Consider the following 17,431-nt stretch of genomic DNA (forward strand, 5'->3'; position numbering starts at 1 on the left):
GTTTGATCAGTAGACAACTTGGAAAGGATGAGTCGCTTTATTGACATTGGTTGTGTACCTGTACACTAATATCCACGCAGCTGGCATGGACATTGGAACTACTACTAGGATGGACTAATTACATTGGCGTTGGCTTGGTAAGTGATGCGCCAAAGTTGATGAAGCGACGACCACGCTCGGCTGCAGTCTCGCGCTGTGGCGCCATCTTGGATTGCTCCATCTCGCGATGCAGACTGCTGATGGCGTCCTTTCCTTCCTCTTCGGTGAGGTTTCCTATAGAGTCGTGTTCAAACAGTTTGACATAGTCGCTGACGTTGATGAGGTTGTCATAGTTGCGCGTCAACACTCTCTTGAGCACCTCGTCGTTGGTGGTGGCGAGGGCGTGGTCGATGTTTTCCTTGTTTGGCGGTGGGATCGATCCGTCGGGCAGGGCGGTCTCCTGCTGCATGTGTCGCTTGGGCGTCTGCTGATCGATGGCACGCTTGGCCAGCTTCTGTTTGAACACTGTCCTGCTGTAGACCATCTCCTCCATCGAGCCCGCCGTCACCAGGGTGTAGATGTAGACCGGTTTGTTCTGACCGATACGGAAGCAACGGAAGACGGCCTGGCGCTCGTGTACGGGGTTCCAGAGCATGTCAAACATGATGACTCGCGTGCCACCAGTCAGGTTCATGCCCAGACTGCCGGCCTTGGTGGAGATGAGGAACAACTTGCACTCAGACGTCGGGTCGTTGAAGCGCTCGCTCAGCTTCTGGCGGTCCTGAGGCGGCGTCGAGCCGTCCAGACGATAGTAGTCATAGTTCTTGGTCCACTCGCGCTTCTGCAAGAAGTACTCCATGAGGTTGAGCGTGGGGATCGACGAGGAGAAGGCGACGATGCGCTCGTTGGCCTTGACAAACTCCTCGACCAAGTCAAAGAAGACGGCCATCTTGGTGGAGTTCTCAACGATACCCTTGCGGTAGTTGTAGCGATCGAGCTCGTGCGGGAAATGATTGTTATCTGACAGCACCAGCTTCTCGTGCAGGTCGATGATGCGCTTAACCAGCTCCTCCTTCTCGCAGCAGTCCTGCCATGGCAGCATGTTCTCCGAGAGGATCTTCTTCAAGTCTGAGATCTTTGACTTCTCCGTGATCTTCTTGATCTCCAATGGCTTCTTCTCGAGAAGTGTATCGGGATGATTACAAATCTGTGTAGCAATCTCAAACTCTTCAATGATGTTCTTGTGCATGCCCCTAAGTATCTTCAACAAGTTGTACTGAACTGTGGTGCCCTTGACATTGATGATTGTCCTGTTGATGTTGACATGAAGTGTTAGTGGATTGATCAGTCGTGCCACGCTCTGGCGCGGCCACTTACTCAATCTTCTTGGGCAACTCCTTCTCCAAGATGTCTGGACCAAGACGCTGGACAAAGTCCTTGATCAAACTTTGAAGTGCGAATAACCTTTGTCTCATGAGGCTGTTGATATTGTGTGAAGGAGAGATGTTATGTTAGTCGCGACTGCATTGTTATCCGCATGTCTGGCGCACACTACCACATACTGGAAAGCTTGTTCAGAGGACTCAGCCTTGGCACCAGCCTCAATCGGTCGAATGAATCGCTCTTCAAACTCCTTCTCGCTACCAAGATGCAGTGGACGCACATAGTTGATCATAGTGTAGTACTCCTTCAGGTTGTTCTGCAATGGATAGCCAGTGAGGATGATACGCTTGCGCGTGGTGACCTTGCTGAGGAAGTTGTTGGTCTTGGACTTGGATTGCTTGATCTTGTGGCCCTCGTCAATGATCACGACGTCCGTGCTGAACAGCTCGATGGTCTCCTGGCTTCGCTTGGCGATGAAGCCCTTCTCCTCGTCCTGCTGGTAGAAACTGAGGAAGTACTGGTAGGTGGACAGGAAGACGCCGCCAGTCTCCTTCCACTTGGCAATGTCGCGCGTGACCATGTGATGTTCTCGCGGGTAGTACAGGTTGATGCGCGACTCGGGCGGCACCCACTTGCGGAACTCGTTCACCCAGTTGTACAGGGTGTTGGCTGGCACGATCAGAAGATACTTGGTGTGCTTGTGGTAGTGCGAGTGCGTATGGATGAAGGCGATGGTCTGCAGCGACTTGCCCAGTCCCATCGAGTGCGCCAGGATGCAGCCCATGTTCTTGATCACCACGTTGTCCCAGAGGAAGCGCACACCGCTGATCTGATGCGGCTTCATCAACAGTGCAATGTCCTGATGCAGCAGGATGTTGGACGACTCGTCCTGGCCGGGGAAGATGACCATGTACTCCTTGTCCATCTTGCCGCGGTTCTTCTCACGCATCTCTTGGATCTCGTGCGACACCTTCTCCTCGCGCCTTCTCATCCTGAGCGTAGTCTCGTTGACGTCGTTGATGCCCTTGACCTCCTTGAGATCGATCATCTTGGTCTGCCTCTTGACGGGATACTTCTTGATGGCGGGCTGCTTGGCGTACATGGGCCTGGGCTTCAGCTTGAGCTTGGCAGCGGCGTCCTCCGCGTTGTCCTCCTCATCGGTCGAGGACGATGATGACGCCGACGACGAGTCGTCTGTGCCCGAATAGTCGTCGCTCTCGCTGTCACTGTTGCCACTGCCACTCTCGCTGTCGCTGCTTCCAGACTCTGCCGATGTGCTGTAGTCTGACGGTGTGAGCTGTGAGCCGTTGTTCATTGCGCCATCATCACTGCTGTCGCTGTCCAACTCAATGTCGCTCAATGTCTCCTCAAAGTACTGGCTGGCAGCAGCCTTCTTCTTTGGTTTGGAGAACGTATCCTCGCCCTCACTATCGCTGCTGTTTGAGTCTACTTGCTTCTTCTTCTTCTTCTTCCTCATCTTGTTGTTTGTTGAGGTGCTGGTGGTGCTGGTGGTGCTGGTGGTGGAGCTCTTTGCCTCCTTGCCAAGTTCAATCTCGTCGTCTCCAAAGATGTCGTCACTCTCATCACCTTTTGTTGTAGTATTGTCGGTTGCTCTCTTCTTCAATCTTCTGAGTGAGTTTGGACTCTCAAGAGAGTCTGTAGTACCATCAGCCTTGGGTGCATTCTCACTTCCAGCCTTCCTCTTCTTGTTGGGCATGTCCCACATGTCGTAGTCCACCAGAGAGTCTGGCTTGAGTGAGCTTGCCTTGGGAGGAGGGGGTGATCGCAGAGTTGGAGATTTGGTCGTTGCCGTTGCTGTTGCCGCTGTCGTAGTCGTCGTGGAGGCAGGTGATGTAGCAGTGGTGGTAGTGGCTGCGTCAGTGGTCGCGGCAGGGGAGTGTGCAACAGCTGGAGTGGCACGTGTCGGTGACCTCTTTGCAGTGGCCTTTGATAGGATGTCATTGTCATCGTCCCACTCCTCGTTCTCACTCATGCTGTCATCTTCGTGATTGATGTCGTTGTCGTTGTTGTCGCCGTCTGTCTTTTTGCTCTTCCTCTGTGCACGCCTGGCCGCCTTGGCCTCGGCATCGCCACTGGCATCCTGCGCATCAGAGGACTCATCAGGCATGATGACATCGTCAAAGTGTGGACGAGTGTCGCGCTTGAGCAGATCCCTCAACCACTCCTTCTCCCAATAGTCGTGGAACTGGTGCTCGATCAGCTTGAAGTCCTCTTTCCTGAAGCCATCATTCCACAGTCGATTGAAACAATTGAGCTTGATGTGTCGTGCCTCATTGAGCTCCCTCTCTATCATGTGAATGCGTGATCGATACTTGTCCCAGTAGTGAGGCGCGATGATCTTGAGTCTGTTGTTTCCTTCCTTCCACTCATTGTACTTCTCCAACAAAAACTCCTCTGTTGCCTCGAGGCCCATCTTGTTGCCACCTCCTGATGTGGCAGAGGGAAGTGGCGTTGTTGATGATGTTGAGCCAGATATGAATCCAGGGCCAATCACCGATGCAGCGGCATCACCGGAGAGCTGTCCAGATATGCTCGGACCACCTCGCATGCCCTCTATTCTTTTCCTGTACTCCTCATCCCACACGCCAAAGTCACTATCTGAATCCTCCTCCTCCTCCTCGTCAGATGCCTCGCCGTCATCATTGGTCTTTGTCTTCTTCATTGTCCTCCTTGTCTTCTTTGTCTTCTTTGTCGTTGGTTCCTTCTCCTCTTGTTCCTCTTGTTCATTTGATGTGCCCGATGGCTTTGTCGCGGCTGTCTTCTTCTTTGTCTTGGGCTTCTTCTCTCCATCGGACATCATATCAATGCCAGAGTCGTCTTCCTCATCCGCCTCCTCTTCATCCTCGGCTTCGTCCACCTCATCTTCCCTCTGCTTGTCTTCATCCTCCTCTTCATCTTCCTCAGGCTCTTCACCATCCTTGGACTTTGTCTTCTTCTCTGTCGTCTTCTTCTTTGTCTTTGTCTTTGTCTCGCTATGATCAACATTGTCCTTCTCGGTGACCTTTGCACTTGTCTCCTCTGTCGGTTTGTCCTTCTCCTTCTCTTTCTCTTTCTCCTTAACCCTCTCCTTCTCCTTCTCTTGAGGTTGTGCACTGTCGTTCTTTGCCTTATCCACCTCCATGTCGCTTGAGTCAACATCGCCGCCATCTACACTCTGTACATCTGACTCTGGATATCCGCCTGCATCCATTGGGTTGTAATCATCTCTGTCGTCGGCCACATCTTGATGACGAAGATCTTCGCTGTGAGCCACATCCACACCACCTTTAGCTGACTTGTCGACTGTATGTTTCTTTGGTGACTCTATATCCATAACCTCCACCGTAGAAGGTCGCTGAGGACCTGTCTGATCCGCTATAGTAGTTGTTGCTGACGATGATGGTGTTGTTGATGTAGTTGATGTTGATGTCGTTGATGATGATGATGGGAGAGAATCCCTCAGATCGCCCATTGACAATGTTGGCTTTGATGATGGTGTCGTTGTTGTTGATGTCGATGTTGTCGTTGTCGTTGGAGATGCCAGATTGTCCTCAGAGACAGACTTGTTTGGTGTGTTGAACAATGATTGAAGCCCAGGCATATCAACAATTGCAGAGTAAATAGACTCCTTCAGATTCGATTGAAGTAGTTCTTTGATGTTGGCTATGTTGGATAGTGATGTTAGTGAATGGTCAACCTCCAGGCCCTGCCACATCATGTACTTACATGATAATAATGATGTGTAGGTGATACCGAGTTGCTTTCTGATCTTGTTGATGTGACCTATCTTGAAGCCCATGGACTTCATCTGTTCGTCGGTGAGGTCGGCCAGGTCTTCGTACTCAATGCACTCGTCGGCCAGCACAGACTCATACTGCAACAAGCCCAACTTCTGAAGTAGATCATGTACATTGTTGACTGAACTAACAGCAACAGGTGTTGATATTGGCGTCGTAATAGGAGTTGCATTGTTTGTCGTTGGTGTCTTGGGCACCTGCTGCTGTTGTATATCTTGTTGTCCCTTTGGAGCTGGTGCTAGTGCTGGTGCTGGCTTGCTTGCTGTCTTCTTTGGTGGCTCATCATCATCATCATCTTCCTCCAACATTGGCACATCTTCCTTCTCCTTCTCTTTCTCTTTCTCCTTCTCCCTTGGCTTCTCTTTGGGCTTCTCCTTGGGTATGAGCAGAGATGACTGACCAAATGAGAAGGATGGTCTTGGGATTGATGCAAGGCTGCTCATTGTCTTGGACAAAGAGGCGGGTGTTGGCATGTCCTCAGAGGAGGACTTGAGATCTGCTATTGGAATAAGAAGCTTGGGCCTCTCTTGAGATGATGTAAGTGGGCTCTTATCTTTAGCAATGTTGTTGTTGTTGTTGGTATCGGTCGACTTTGGTGCTGTGTTGGTTGTTGGAGCAGCTGCTGTATCCTTTGATTTTGCCGTCGTTGTTGTTGTTGTTGTTGTTGTTGTTGGAGCTGGAGTCGTCTTTGAAGTGGATGTATTCGATGTAGATGTAGATGTTGTTGATTTACTCTTTGATGAAGGTCGTGGCGATACAGGAGGTGACTCCATGTCATCAATGATCACAATCACATCCGCTGCACTATTCGATAACACACTAGATGACCTATGTTGTTGAGACGACTGTGATGATTGTGATGACTGTGATGATGATCCAGTGCCAGTGCCAGTGCCATTGCTATTGCTAGTACTACTGCTGTTCTCTTTCTGACTTGATGACCCTGATATTGAAGACGATGATCGCTGTGTTGTTGATGGGGAGTGTAAAGATGATGAGGACTTTTGTTTAGTTGGCAATGATATGTTTATAGTCGCTGGCGATGGTGATGATGTTGACGTTGTCTGTGTTGTCTGTGCTGTTGTTGTTGGTGGCACTATATGTGTGCGACTGCCATTGCTCTCATTGTTGTTGTTGTCTTTGCTCGCTGATGTAGCCGCTGTTGATGATGTAGCTGCTGTTGATGATGATGATGATGTCGATGAGGTACGTTGTTCCTTCTTCTTATTGAGTTGATTCCTTAGGAACTCAACATATTGTGATGGTTGTGTTGCTGGTATTTGTGTTTGTGTAGTTGGAGGTGTTGGTGTCGTTGTCTTTGTCGATGTAACTGGAGTCTGTTGTTTATTTGGTTTGTTACTCATGTCTAATTCATATTACTAATTACTAATTATCACTCTATCTCTATCACTATCTCTCTATCTTCACTTTCGATGAGTGGGAATCTAAAAATGAGATGTTTCATTGACCAAGACCACCTTTTTTCAAGTTTCTGTCAATCAATCAAACTACAAACTACAACTTCAAACAAAGTACAATAATTAATACTTGTACTAATATTAATATAATTTAGATTGACGAGTATCTACCATATACTCTCCAAATAGTTATGTGTTTGGTTTGGATAAACCTTCATTATTTCTGTCCCTCAACTTGACATTCCCTGATCACTCAATTATCTTGAATATTCTTGAATGCATTGTTTGAATCATTCATTCATGAACACGAAACAAACACCTTTTCGCGACTTATGTCACATCACTTTCAAACAAACAGATAACTATTAATAACTAACTAATAATAAGATGAGTGATACAAGACCAAATAAAGTTATAACAGAGATGTCTATTGAGGAGACAAACAAGATTAGGATATCAATGGGTCTTAAACCATTGACGATTGACAAGCCACCCTCTGCCTCATCCTCCACCTCATCATCGGCATCTTCAAGACAAGATAATGATAACAAACAGAAACAAACAGATGATATATCTGATACAATTAGAAAGTATGTACTTATAATGTCACACACTCAATCACATTCAATCGATCAATCAAACTAACATCCACTCAATCATATTAAAGATTAAAACAAAAGAGAGAGACAACACCTGTTGGAAAGTCAATCGCTGAACAGTTGCTTGATGATGATAATGGCGTTGAAGAGGATGTATCAAGTTGGGTGAATAGATCAAGACAGAGTCAGAGCGAGAAGAAGACAAAGGTTAATACTTCTGCCACTGGCAGGAGGAAACAGGCGGCTGGCGAAGGATATGGCACTGGTGATTTGGCAGGCATCAAGGTGGCCAATCAACTAAAGCACTTTGGTGATGGATCAGAGCATGTACTCATCTTAAAGGATTCATCAGTGTTGGACGATGACGATGATATGTTGGTCGATGTGGCATTGGCCGAGAAGGAGAAGCGAGAACAGACATTGGCTGGCGCCAAGAAGAAGTCACAATATGACAAGTTTGATGAATATGGACGATCAAGTGACATACTCACACATTATGATGACAACAATGCTGATCAAGACACTGGCTTCATCATTTCAAACAAGTCATCCAAGGGTTATGAACAAGTTGAACAGCCCGCCACCATCCAAGAAGAGATCAAGAAGAAACTACAATATCTGGCTTCATACGACCTTGAAACAACAAGTATGTATATCCATCTTATTCATTCATTCAATCATTCGTTCGATCAATCACTAACACTGATAATTCACACACACAACAGCACAAGAGCAATCATCATTCTACACTAATGAGGAAGCAGCAAAGTTCAGGAAGCCTGCATCAAAGAAGAAGAGAAAGTTGCGTAAGAAGGATGACTTGGCATTGTTGGATCAGTTGGATGCAACGACCTCGAGCGACTTGGGATCAAGACGAACGAAACAGTCACAGCAAGAGATAGAGGAGCAGACAGAGAAGGAGAGACGCGAGACAAACTACCAAAAGGCATTGGAGAAGGCAACGAATGAATCAAGGCTGACATACTCGGCCGATGTCTATGAGGAGGCTGAGGACGAGGACTTTTACAAGAGTTTGTCGGCGGCCAAGAAAGCACCACTGATCCAAAAGAACATCGCTGAGAAGGTGTCGGAGATTGTGGCCAAGAGGAAACTGGAGCAAGAGAACAAGATGGATGAGTCCAATGAGGATGACCTCTATCTCAATCCCACCACAGAGTTTGTCCGAGGACTCAAGACCGAGGGTGTGCTCTCAAGCTACCGATCAAACGACGACGACAATGATCACACTGTCAACGGCAATGGCAATGGCATTGGCAAGGATAATGGTGAACAATCAAACAATGTAAAGAAGGAGAATGTGGCCAAAGTCAAGAAGGAGGATGACCAGGACATGACAGGCGATCAAGATATGGACGACAACGACAACGACAATGACTACGACGATGATGATGACGACGACGATTATGATAACAATCAAGATGAAGACAAACAAGATAATTCAGCCCAGGATGAGGGCGCCAAGATCCTAGAGGACGAGCCAATGGTGTCATCGAGCATGTCCGCAGCGCTGAGACTGCTGATACAAAAGGGCGAGTTGAAGCCACTGGAGAAGATGAAGAGGAAGCTGCATAGCTTTGACGATGTGGAACCGATCATCCAACACAAGGACGAGTTTGGACGCACGATGAATAGGAAGGAAGCCTTCATTGCCCTGTCGCAAAAGTTCCACGGCAAGAAGTCTGGCAAAAACAAGATGGAAAAGAGGCGCAAGAGATACGAGGAGGAGTTGAAGAAGAACAAGATGAGCGCTACCGACACCCCGCTCAGCATGGTCAAGTCGCTGCAGACCATCCAACAAAGCAGCAACCTCCCATATCTCGTCCTTACAGGTGCCAACAACGCATTCACAGGCAGCACGACCACGACCAATGTACAGAAACAGCAACATGTGAAGAAGTAAAGTGGACAAAACTTGGACTCTATGTATCTACATCTCAACTTTTGCTACGTTTAGTTGTGACTCCACTATGTGATGCAATGAACATCTCTTGTATGAATGGCTTTTCATCCTTCTGAAATGGCGCCGCTGGTACATCGAATGGGATGTGTGCACGCCATGCTGGCAGACTATCTACATCCGTATACTTGCCATCATTGAACAACACTACGCCAATCTCAAAGTTGGCAATATAAAGTTGCGAGTCATTCTTTTGCAATCTTCCCCATGCGGCCTATCAATCAATCAGTTGTTTGTCAGTCGATCATTCAATCACTCACTCTCTCACTAACCTCGGATACATACAGGGGAGAAGTTATGACTTCCAACATATATCCAATCGAATCGTTTCTTTGATTGACCTTGGTGGTTTGATGTGCCAATCAATATCTTGCTGTGGAGTACAAGGTTCTCGCGATGTTTGTATCGATGACTGATTGTTCGGAATGATGATCTAGGGAAGGACTCATTCTCATAGTTGTTCTTTGTTAAGAAGATGATGCCACTGTTCTCCAGACGCTCCTTCTTCTGTCGAACCCAAGTGTATGATGGAAACAATATGTTTAGACTGGCCGATTGCGGCTGATTGGCCACACTGCCAACATGACAGCTCTCCAAGAATTGCCCGCTCCACTTATCATTGACAAGTCCAAGTGAAGAGCATTGATAGTGTACCTCGTGAGAAGGTCGCTTGGCACCTTGTTCCAGGTCCTTCTCCTTCTCCTGGTAGTACCTTTGAAGCACTGAACGAAGCTGCATGTGGCCATATGATGATAATGATGTGCCACTGTGGTAGCCTGGAGCAGAGACGATGAGTGTCGCTCTGGCCGTTGAGAAATCATACTTGTCCAGGAACTGGCAAGACATGCCCATGCTTTGTACAAATCGCTTCAGTGTCGCTTTGAACTCACATGTTGGGGAAGTTCCTTCAGCAGGTTGTTTAAAGTCCTGCAACCAAACGGTTTGTCCAATGTCATCATAGTCATAGTTTGTTGGGTTTGCCGATGGAATGACGACTCTGATGTAGTCAGGATATACGAGCTGGTTGGTAGTGGAAGGTGTTTGTGGCGTGAGTACAGGGTTGGGCTGGAGAGAGGACTATTCAACATACTAACATCAACTTTGAATGCATACATCCAAATCCAGTATTGGACAATGGTGGATGGATTATCATAAGGTTCTCGTTTACCATGAACTTGCCCTCTTTGGACGGCTTGACCCAATGTTTGATCAATGTTGTCGGTACAACTTTACCCTGACACAAGTAAAGTTGTGACAATATCCATTTGTCCTCCATTGAGAATCCACATATAAGAGCTGACTTCATGTTCTAGATGGCAATGATGAGTGTCAAGGATTATGATATAGTCGAGTTGAGTACAATGGAGTACATACTGGTGGACCGAATATGTTGAATATGTTGATGAATGAATCGTTCTGATTGGTCGGTAATTGGTTCAAATAGAATGTATGACCAGTGTTGCTAACCTTGCTTGGCGTAAGAGATGATGGAACAATGATTGGCGATATCGTCTGTTGTAATGGCTGCTGCGATGGAGGTTTCAGTTTGTAATTGGAGTTTGGTCTTGGAATGTATTCGTCTCCATTGTATGTGGATAATGAAGATGATGACGATGTTTTCGTTGTTGATGTCGTTGATGTTGTCGATGTAGATGACTTCTTTGGAAGGTGATCATTTGCAGGATCCATTGATAGTGCCAGTGCCAGTTTTAAAGACTCGTCCTCCTCTTGGTCCGGACCTTCATAGTCGTCAAAGTCAAAGTCGAACTCTTGTTGTTGAGGTTGTTGTTGAGGTTGTTGTTGTTGTTGTTGCGGTCGATGTTGTTGATGGTTTAATGGCTTGCCTGTCTTTGGCGGAGGAGGACCCGACTCATTCTCTGTGTCGTCATCGTCTAGGTCTTGGACATCAATGATTGTTGTAACAGTGTTTGTTTGTTTAACGTAGGTGTTTAGATGATGACCATTATTATTATTATTATTATTACTATTATATTGAGCCTTTGGTTTCAGTCTTGATGATGAAGCAATTATTAAAGGGGATGCTTGGTATCTCTGTTTCTTTGCTACTGCCTCCTCATCCTCGGTGTCATCATTCTCTTCCTCCTCTGTATCATCATCTACATTATAAACAAGTTTGAAGTCTTCATTCGTTCTCTTTGATCCCATCATATACTCGACGTCGGTCTCCTTATATGTATATTTATATATATATGTATACTTCTGTTTATGTATAAGTATGTGAGTTGACGGGAATGGGACTGATTCCTCATTTGACGACGATTACCTTTTGCGGAACATGTAACCTTCCGACTTCCAAGTATTCTCGGATTCATTGACATATTTAGACATCAATTACATATATACATAACAACTTTGTTATCTGTACATACAAATACATACTTAACATCATCACTCTCATTCATTCATTCACATCCATTCATTCATATATAAGAATGATTATCAACAACAATATCAATAGATTACTTAGACAACAGTACTCTTCATTGTTGAGTAGACTGTTTGTCAACAATGATGGAGCAAGCAGAAGAAGATCATTGTCTTCAACAACATCAAAGTCAGGTCTACATGTACATTCACCACTTAGCCAATCTGATATTGATCACTTTGATAAGTATGGCTACTTGGTAAAGCCTGCACTACTTGATGGCGATAATAATAAGGAACTGATGAATGCTCATCAGAAAGAATTGAGGACATACTTGACAAAGAATGCCAATGTAGACTTTGGAAGCACTTCAGTCGGCTCCCCAGACGAGGCTGCACTGTTGGCCACACAAGAGAACAAGATGGCCGCAGTGTCTAACGGCTTTGGTGGCATGATCAACTATTATCATGGAAATGCAATGTATAAGATACGCCAGCATCCTGCATTGTATCATTCATTCGTACAACTATACCGAAGCACATACTCTACAGGCTTGGCCTATCCAGAGAGCGAGTGGCCCAATGAATATGGCTACTTCAATCCTGCGCACATGTTTATGTTTATCAATCGATGTGGCTTCAGAATACCAACTCCAATGACGCCCTATTCCAACAGCCAAGCAACAGTTCAAAAGGGAACTGGTGTACATTTGGACTGTGTAAGTGTGACTGCGGTGCTGTCTGTATGATGACTATCATCACTAATCAACATCGTCTGATCCAGAACCCTTACCAACTGTTCCGTGGACAGAGACTGTCCAGTGATCACCAGAAGATTGAGAACGTACCTCTGCGCTTCTGGCAACCAATCCAAGCGTTTGTAGCATTGAGTGATACTCTCAATGAGGGCGAAGGTGGCTTCTGGTGCGTACCATCATTCCACAAGCAATGCGTCAACTACTTCAAACAGGTGGAGCAGCCTGTCAGCAACGCCAGCCAATACGTGACACTAAAACGAGGCAACGCATTCGATCTCCACAATGAAATTGCTGCGCACAATCAAGTCATTCGCCAGCTGGTACACATTCCTGTTAGACGTGGCGATATAGTCTTTTGGGACTGGCGTCTACCGCATTGCAACGATGCCGTTCACCATGGTGAGGTGGTACGCGAGGTAGTATACGCAGCACATCTGCCAGCAGTCAGTGTCAACAATCTATACGCACGCAAGCAAATCGACTGGTTCAACACAGGTGTCCATCCATCCTATGTATCCAAACAATTCGCCACACTCGAGATGAATGAATATCGCCGACCAGACATTGACAATCCACTTGGCCGCAAGCTACTTGGCATTGAATCTTGGTGATCTGAAATGACATAGCACTCATCCCCTCTATCTCCTGCTCTGCTCTTCTCTTATCTCATTCACTCTCTCTTTGGTCAATCCAATGACACTTTGATCACTTCGTCCTCTTCAATATCGGACCCGGAATCAATCAAACAAACAAACCCAAACAATATCCAGGATTGGTGTATGTTCAGAATGCGCGGATGAACATTCCAGCAAGCCCATCAAATCAATGGCACATACAAAACAAGCCGGATGTATCTGCGACCTCCCAAAGTATTCGTGTGTTGTGTTTTGGGAACCACCGTCATTCACGCCCAAGTTCGACGATACCCCCCACATTCAAATCTGACGACCACGAGGCTTTCGAAGGCCTCACCCATATCAGGATACCCCCCATGCCTACATTGGTAAGTTGGTGTTTTGGTACCTTCCATCTAGTGCTCAATGCTTATCCTAATACTCTATTATTATTATTATTAATATTTTTTAAAGTGTATGCGTTGCTGTCAAAGTCATTGAAACAGAGTCTGCTTGACTTGCTAAGTGCAACGAAACAGGATGATGCTGTTGTTGACGCAAACATACGCATTCAATTGCACAATCACTCCATCATCATCTATCATACATATATAATAATTCATTGTTTGTTGTTGTTTGTTCTGTTCTCGTTATTTCGCGACCGTGGTGCTTGTCCAACCAACTCCATTCCAACAGTCCAATCCAAACCAATCCAATCCATCCTATCCCAATCCAGTAAAGTCCAATCCAATCCCTTCCCCAATCAATAATATTATCCCAGGGACAAGCAAACAAACACATTCGAAATAATATTAATAATACTACTCACTGTACCATTACCAACAACAAACATATAATATAATCCAACCCAATCCATTAATATATAATTATAAATGACCAGCTTAGAGGTGTCTGTGGAGAATGTTGAGAATGAGGAGCAACAATTGAAATGGAGCGGAGAGCAGAGCACACCTCCATCTGAACAGGAGGTCGATCAGAATTGTGGACCTTCAGATGCAGACAAGGCCAACATGACCCCAAAGGACAAGAAAATGAGTGGTGCACTACAATCATTGATGAAACAGATGGTATCAAGCAAACAGCCATTCTACCGTATGAGTTTGCCCATCTGTTTCTCCGAGCCCCGCTCACTCCTGGAGAAGTTCACAGACATGGGAAGATACATGGAGTTGTTCATTCAGTATGTATATCCTGGTCCAGATGATAGCTAGCCAGCAAGCCAGCCATACTAATATGAATGATTGAACAGGGCATCAAAGCAGGACAATGAGGAAAAGAGATTCTTGGAGGTGATCAAGTTCTACTTGTCAAGTTGGTTGGTCCAGCAGGATGTAAGGACACCATTCAATCCAATCATTGGAGAGATATTCAATGGTAATTGGACACATGGGGATGGTTCCACCACAGAGTATAATTCCGAGCAGATCTCACATCACCCGCCATCTTCAGCCTTCTGTTACACAAATGTCCAGAACGGACTGGTCTTCCACTCATACCTCTCGCCAACATCCAAGTTCTGGGGCAACTCATTCGAGAGCTCGATGGAGGGCAAGCTCGTGATGGAGCTACCCAGACGCGGCGAGGAGTACGTCGTCGACGTGCCAAAGATTGCCGTGAGGGGCGTTGTCCTGGGAACGATGGCCACCGAGGTCATTGGCTCGACGACGCTGGCCTGCAAGAAGACTGGCTACTTTGCCGAGATTGAGTTCAAGGGCAAGGGCAACCTGTTTAAGAGCAAGCACTTTATGACGGCCAAGATCAGACATCCATCAAACAAGAGGTCGCTGTACAGTCTGGAGGCGGGATGGGATGGCAAGATCAACATCATCACGACAAAGACCAACGAGACATCGTTGTTCTTTGACATCAACGCATTCACCACCTCAGAGATTGTTGTGCCGGCGGCCAGTGAGCAGTCGGACAACTTCTCGAGGAAGGTTTGGAGCGGTGTAACATATCACATCAACGCCGACAATGAGGAGGAGGCGCAAACACAAAAGTACAAGGTGGAGGAGATCCAACGCCAGGCTGCCAAGGAGCGCGGCGAGGGTGCCGAATGGAGTCCATCCACCTTCCAAAAGTCAACCGAAAGCAACACTCACAATTCATATATATTCAAGAAGTTGGCCAACATCAAACTGGACATGATGGCTTCCAAGGGTTCATCATGACACAAGTAAGGCCTAATATATCTACTTTTTGTATCCCTCATTCATCGTCATGACTTGTTAGTTTGATACTTATGTTACGTTACCATGGTAACATCACAACACTTGGACAGGTTACTGGTCGTCAAGACCAGACTGGATTGAACAACATTGATGTTGTTGTTGTTTGAGGACCTTGGGACAAGCTGGGGTTTGATTTTTATTTGTTTTTTTTGAGATGAAACAATCTTGGCATCAAAAATGTGATGAAGACACACATCACTCTTCATTCATCTTGTGGGAATGATGGGATTGATGAATCGTTTTCATTCACATTCAAGTTTAGTTAGTGTTAGTTCTATCTCTCTTTATCTATATCTATATAATATAATATAACAATGTTCTCCAAAAACATTACAAAGACAGTTAATCACTTCAATGTATGTTTATTTAGTTAATAAGTTTGTTTGATTGTGATGTTCAATGTCGACATCATCATGTTCATCAACAGTTCACGATGACATCAAAGTTCGCGACATCAATGTCACAGGTTCACATAGTTACGATCAAATGCATCAACAACATATTGATCATTAATAACGAATATAATGAAGATGTCGATATTGAATATTTGAAGATCACAGTCAATCAATCAATCAATCAATGAACTTGACTAACTTAATCAATCAATCAATGATATGATATAACATATATATAGCTTGTTAGATCTTACGCCACAAAGCTCAACAGTGGAGAGATTAGAGTCAAGTTTGATAAGAAGCATGAGACTTACTTGTGTGATGGCCCAGCAAACGAGTGCGTCACCAACAAGGAGGAGTTGATGACCTACTTCACTGATATGACTAGAATGCGTAGAATCGAATTCGCCGCAGACTCTCTCTACAAGAAGAAGTTGATCAGAGGTTTCTGTCATCTCTACAATGGACAGGTACATACTTAGCATGATCATTCACGAAGCGATACAGCGCGACTCACACATATACACAATCAATCAAACAAACAAACAATGTAGGAAGCCGTCTGCACTGGAATGGAGGCAGCTATTACAAAGGAGGACCATGTCATTACAGCATACAGAGATCATACATTCATGTTGGCTCGTGGCGCATCTGCAGAGTCAGTGCTGGCCGAGCTGTTGATGAAGGCCACTGGATGCTCCAAGGGCAAGGGTGGCAGCATGCATATGTTCACTCGCAACTTCTACGGAGGCAACGGTATCGTCGGTGCCCAGTGCCCCGTCGGCGCCGGCATTGCCTTTGCCCAGAAATACAACAACACTGGCAACATCTGTCTCACTTACTACGGAGACGGTGCCGCCAACCAGGGCCAGCTGTTCGAGGCCTTCAACATGGCCAAGTTGTGGGACCTGCCATGCGTCTTCATTTGCGAGAACAACAAGTTTGGCATGGGTACCTCGCAGGCTCGTGCCGCCGCCGGCACCGACTTCTTCACCCGCGCTCACTACATCCCAGGCATGCGTGTCGACGGCATGAACGTGCTGGCCGTCAAGACCGCCGGCAAGTGGGTCGCCGACTGGTGTCGCGCTGGCAAGGGTCCCTTCGTCATGGAGATGGATACCTACCGTTACGTCGGCCACTCCATGTCCGACCCAGGAACCTCATACCGCACACGTGAGGAGGTGAACGAGGTGCGTAACATCCGTGACCCAATCGAGTACGTGCGTGGATTGCTGCTCGAGCACAAGTTTGCGACCGAGGACGAGCTGGCCACCATCGAGGAGAAGGCCCGCGCTGAGATGGATGCCGCTTCAGAGTTTGCCATCAACTCACCATTCCCAGAGATGAAGGAGCTCTGGACCAACGTCTACAAGGAGGTCACTCCAATCAGAGCCGTCGAGATGGTCAACAACTTTAAGGGATTGTAAGCCAAGTGACTTCATTCATTCATTACTACATTCATCATTCATTCATTCATTCAATCATTCAATTACCCGAGGCTTTGCCTCCATTTGACAATAATAACCAACCCGCCACCCATTGATTGTGATCCCTTCTTGTGTCTTACTTTATCATCCAATCAAACAATCAATCAATCAATCGTCTATTCATTCATAATTAATACCTAACTTGGACACATATTAAACACGCATCAATCGCGAGTTGCCAAGGGGCGGTCGTAGGTCGAGTCCTTTGTGGGGTGTGGTGAGTGGGGGCGTCCAGATCAAACCAGGCCCTTCCTTGCCCCAACACACACGGTTGATTTTTTTGGCTTTGGTGATCGCCTGATAAACGGATCAGTGACACAAGTGATTTAAATTAATATCCATCCACTAAACACAGCGTTGAAAGCTCTTCTACTATGATCATACAT

The 17,431-nt window shown here is 46.2% G+C and overlaps 5 protein-coding genes across 5 annotated transcripts; 3 read left to right on the forward strand and 2 right to left on the reverse strand.

Annotated features, from left to right (window-relative positions):
- Positions 1-118: 118 nt before the first annotated feature.
- Positions 119-6,523, reverse strand: SAMD00019534_047530 (hypothetical protein; the record flags this gene model as incomplete). The annotated part of the gene is made up of 4 exons (XM_012900243.1): positions 119-1,289; positions 1,357-1,458; positions 1,542-5,025; positions 5,089-6,523. 4 exons carry the CDS (start codon positions 6,521-6,523, stop codon positions 119-121), a joined length of 6,192 nt encoding a protein of 2,063 aa, XP_012755697.1.
- Positions 6,524-9,131: 2,608 nt separating this feature from the next.
- SAMD00019534_047540 (hypothetical protein) lies at positions 9,132-11,320 on the reverse strand (the record flags this gene model as incomplete). Its single annotated transcript, XM_012900244.1, has 4 exons — positions 9,132-9,368; positions 9,440-10,174; positions 10,245-10,463; positions 10,529-11,320. 4 exons carry the CDS (start codon positions 11,318-11,320, stop codon positions 9,132-9,134), a joined length of 1,983 nt encoding a protein of 660 aa, XP_012755698.1.
- A 287-nt stretch (positions 11,321-11,607) lies between these two features.
- SAMD00019534_047550 (hypothetical protein) lies at positions 11,608-12,908 on the forward strand (the record flags this gene model as incomplete). The annotated part of the gene is made up of 2 exons (XM_012900245.1): positions 11,608-12,258; positions 12,324-12,908. The coding sequence occupies 2 exons, from the start codon at positions 11,608-11,610 to the stop codon at positions 12,906-12,908; spliced, it is 1,236 nt and encodes a 411-aa protein (XP_012755699.1).
- An 896-nt stretch (positions 12,909-13,804) lies between these two features.
- On the forward strand, positions 13,805-15,103 carry SAMD00019534_047560 (hypothetical protein; the record flags this gene model as incomplete). The annotated part of the gene is made up of 2 exons (XM_012900246.1): positions 13,805-14,112; positions 14,182-15,103. The coding sequence occupies 2 exons, from the start codon at positions 13,805-13,807 to the stop codon at positions 15,101-15,103; spliced, it is 1,230 nt and encodes a 409-aa protein (XP_012755700.1).
- Positions 15,104-15,477: 374 nt separating this feature from the next.
- Positions 15,478-16,985, forward strand: SAMD00019534_047570 (hypothetical protein; the record flags this gene model as incomplete). Its single annotated transcript, XM_012900247.1, has 3 exons — positions 15,478-15,519; positions 15,798-16,028; positions 16,113-16,985. The coding sequence occupies 3 exons, from the start codon at positions 15,478-15,480 to the stop codon at positions 16,983-16,985; spliced, it is 1,146 nt and encodes a 381-aa protein (XP_012755701.1).
- Positions 16,986-17,431: the final 446 nt, after the last annotated feature.

Source organism: Acytostelium subglobosum, assembly GCF_000787575.1.
Source record: "Acytostelium subglobosum LB1 DNA, scaffold: scaffold8, whole genome shotgun sequence".
In the NCBI taxonomy this organism is placed as follows: domain Eukaryota; phylum Evosea; class Eumycetozoa; order Acytosteliales; family Acytosteliaceae; genus Acytostelium; species Acytostelium subglobosum.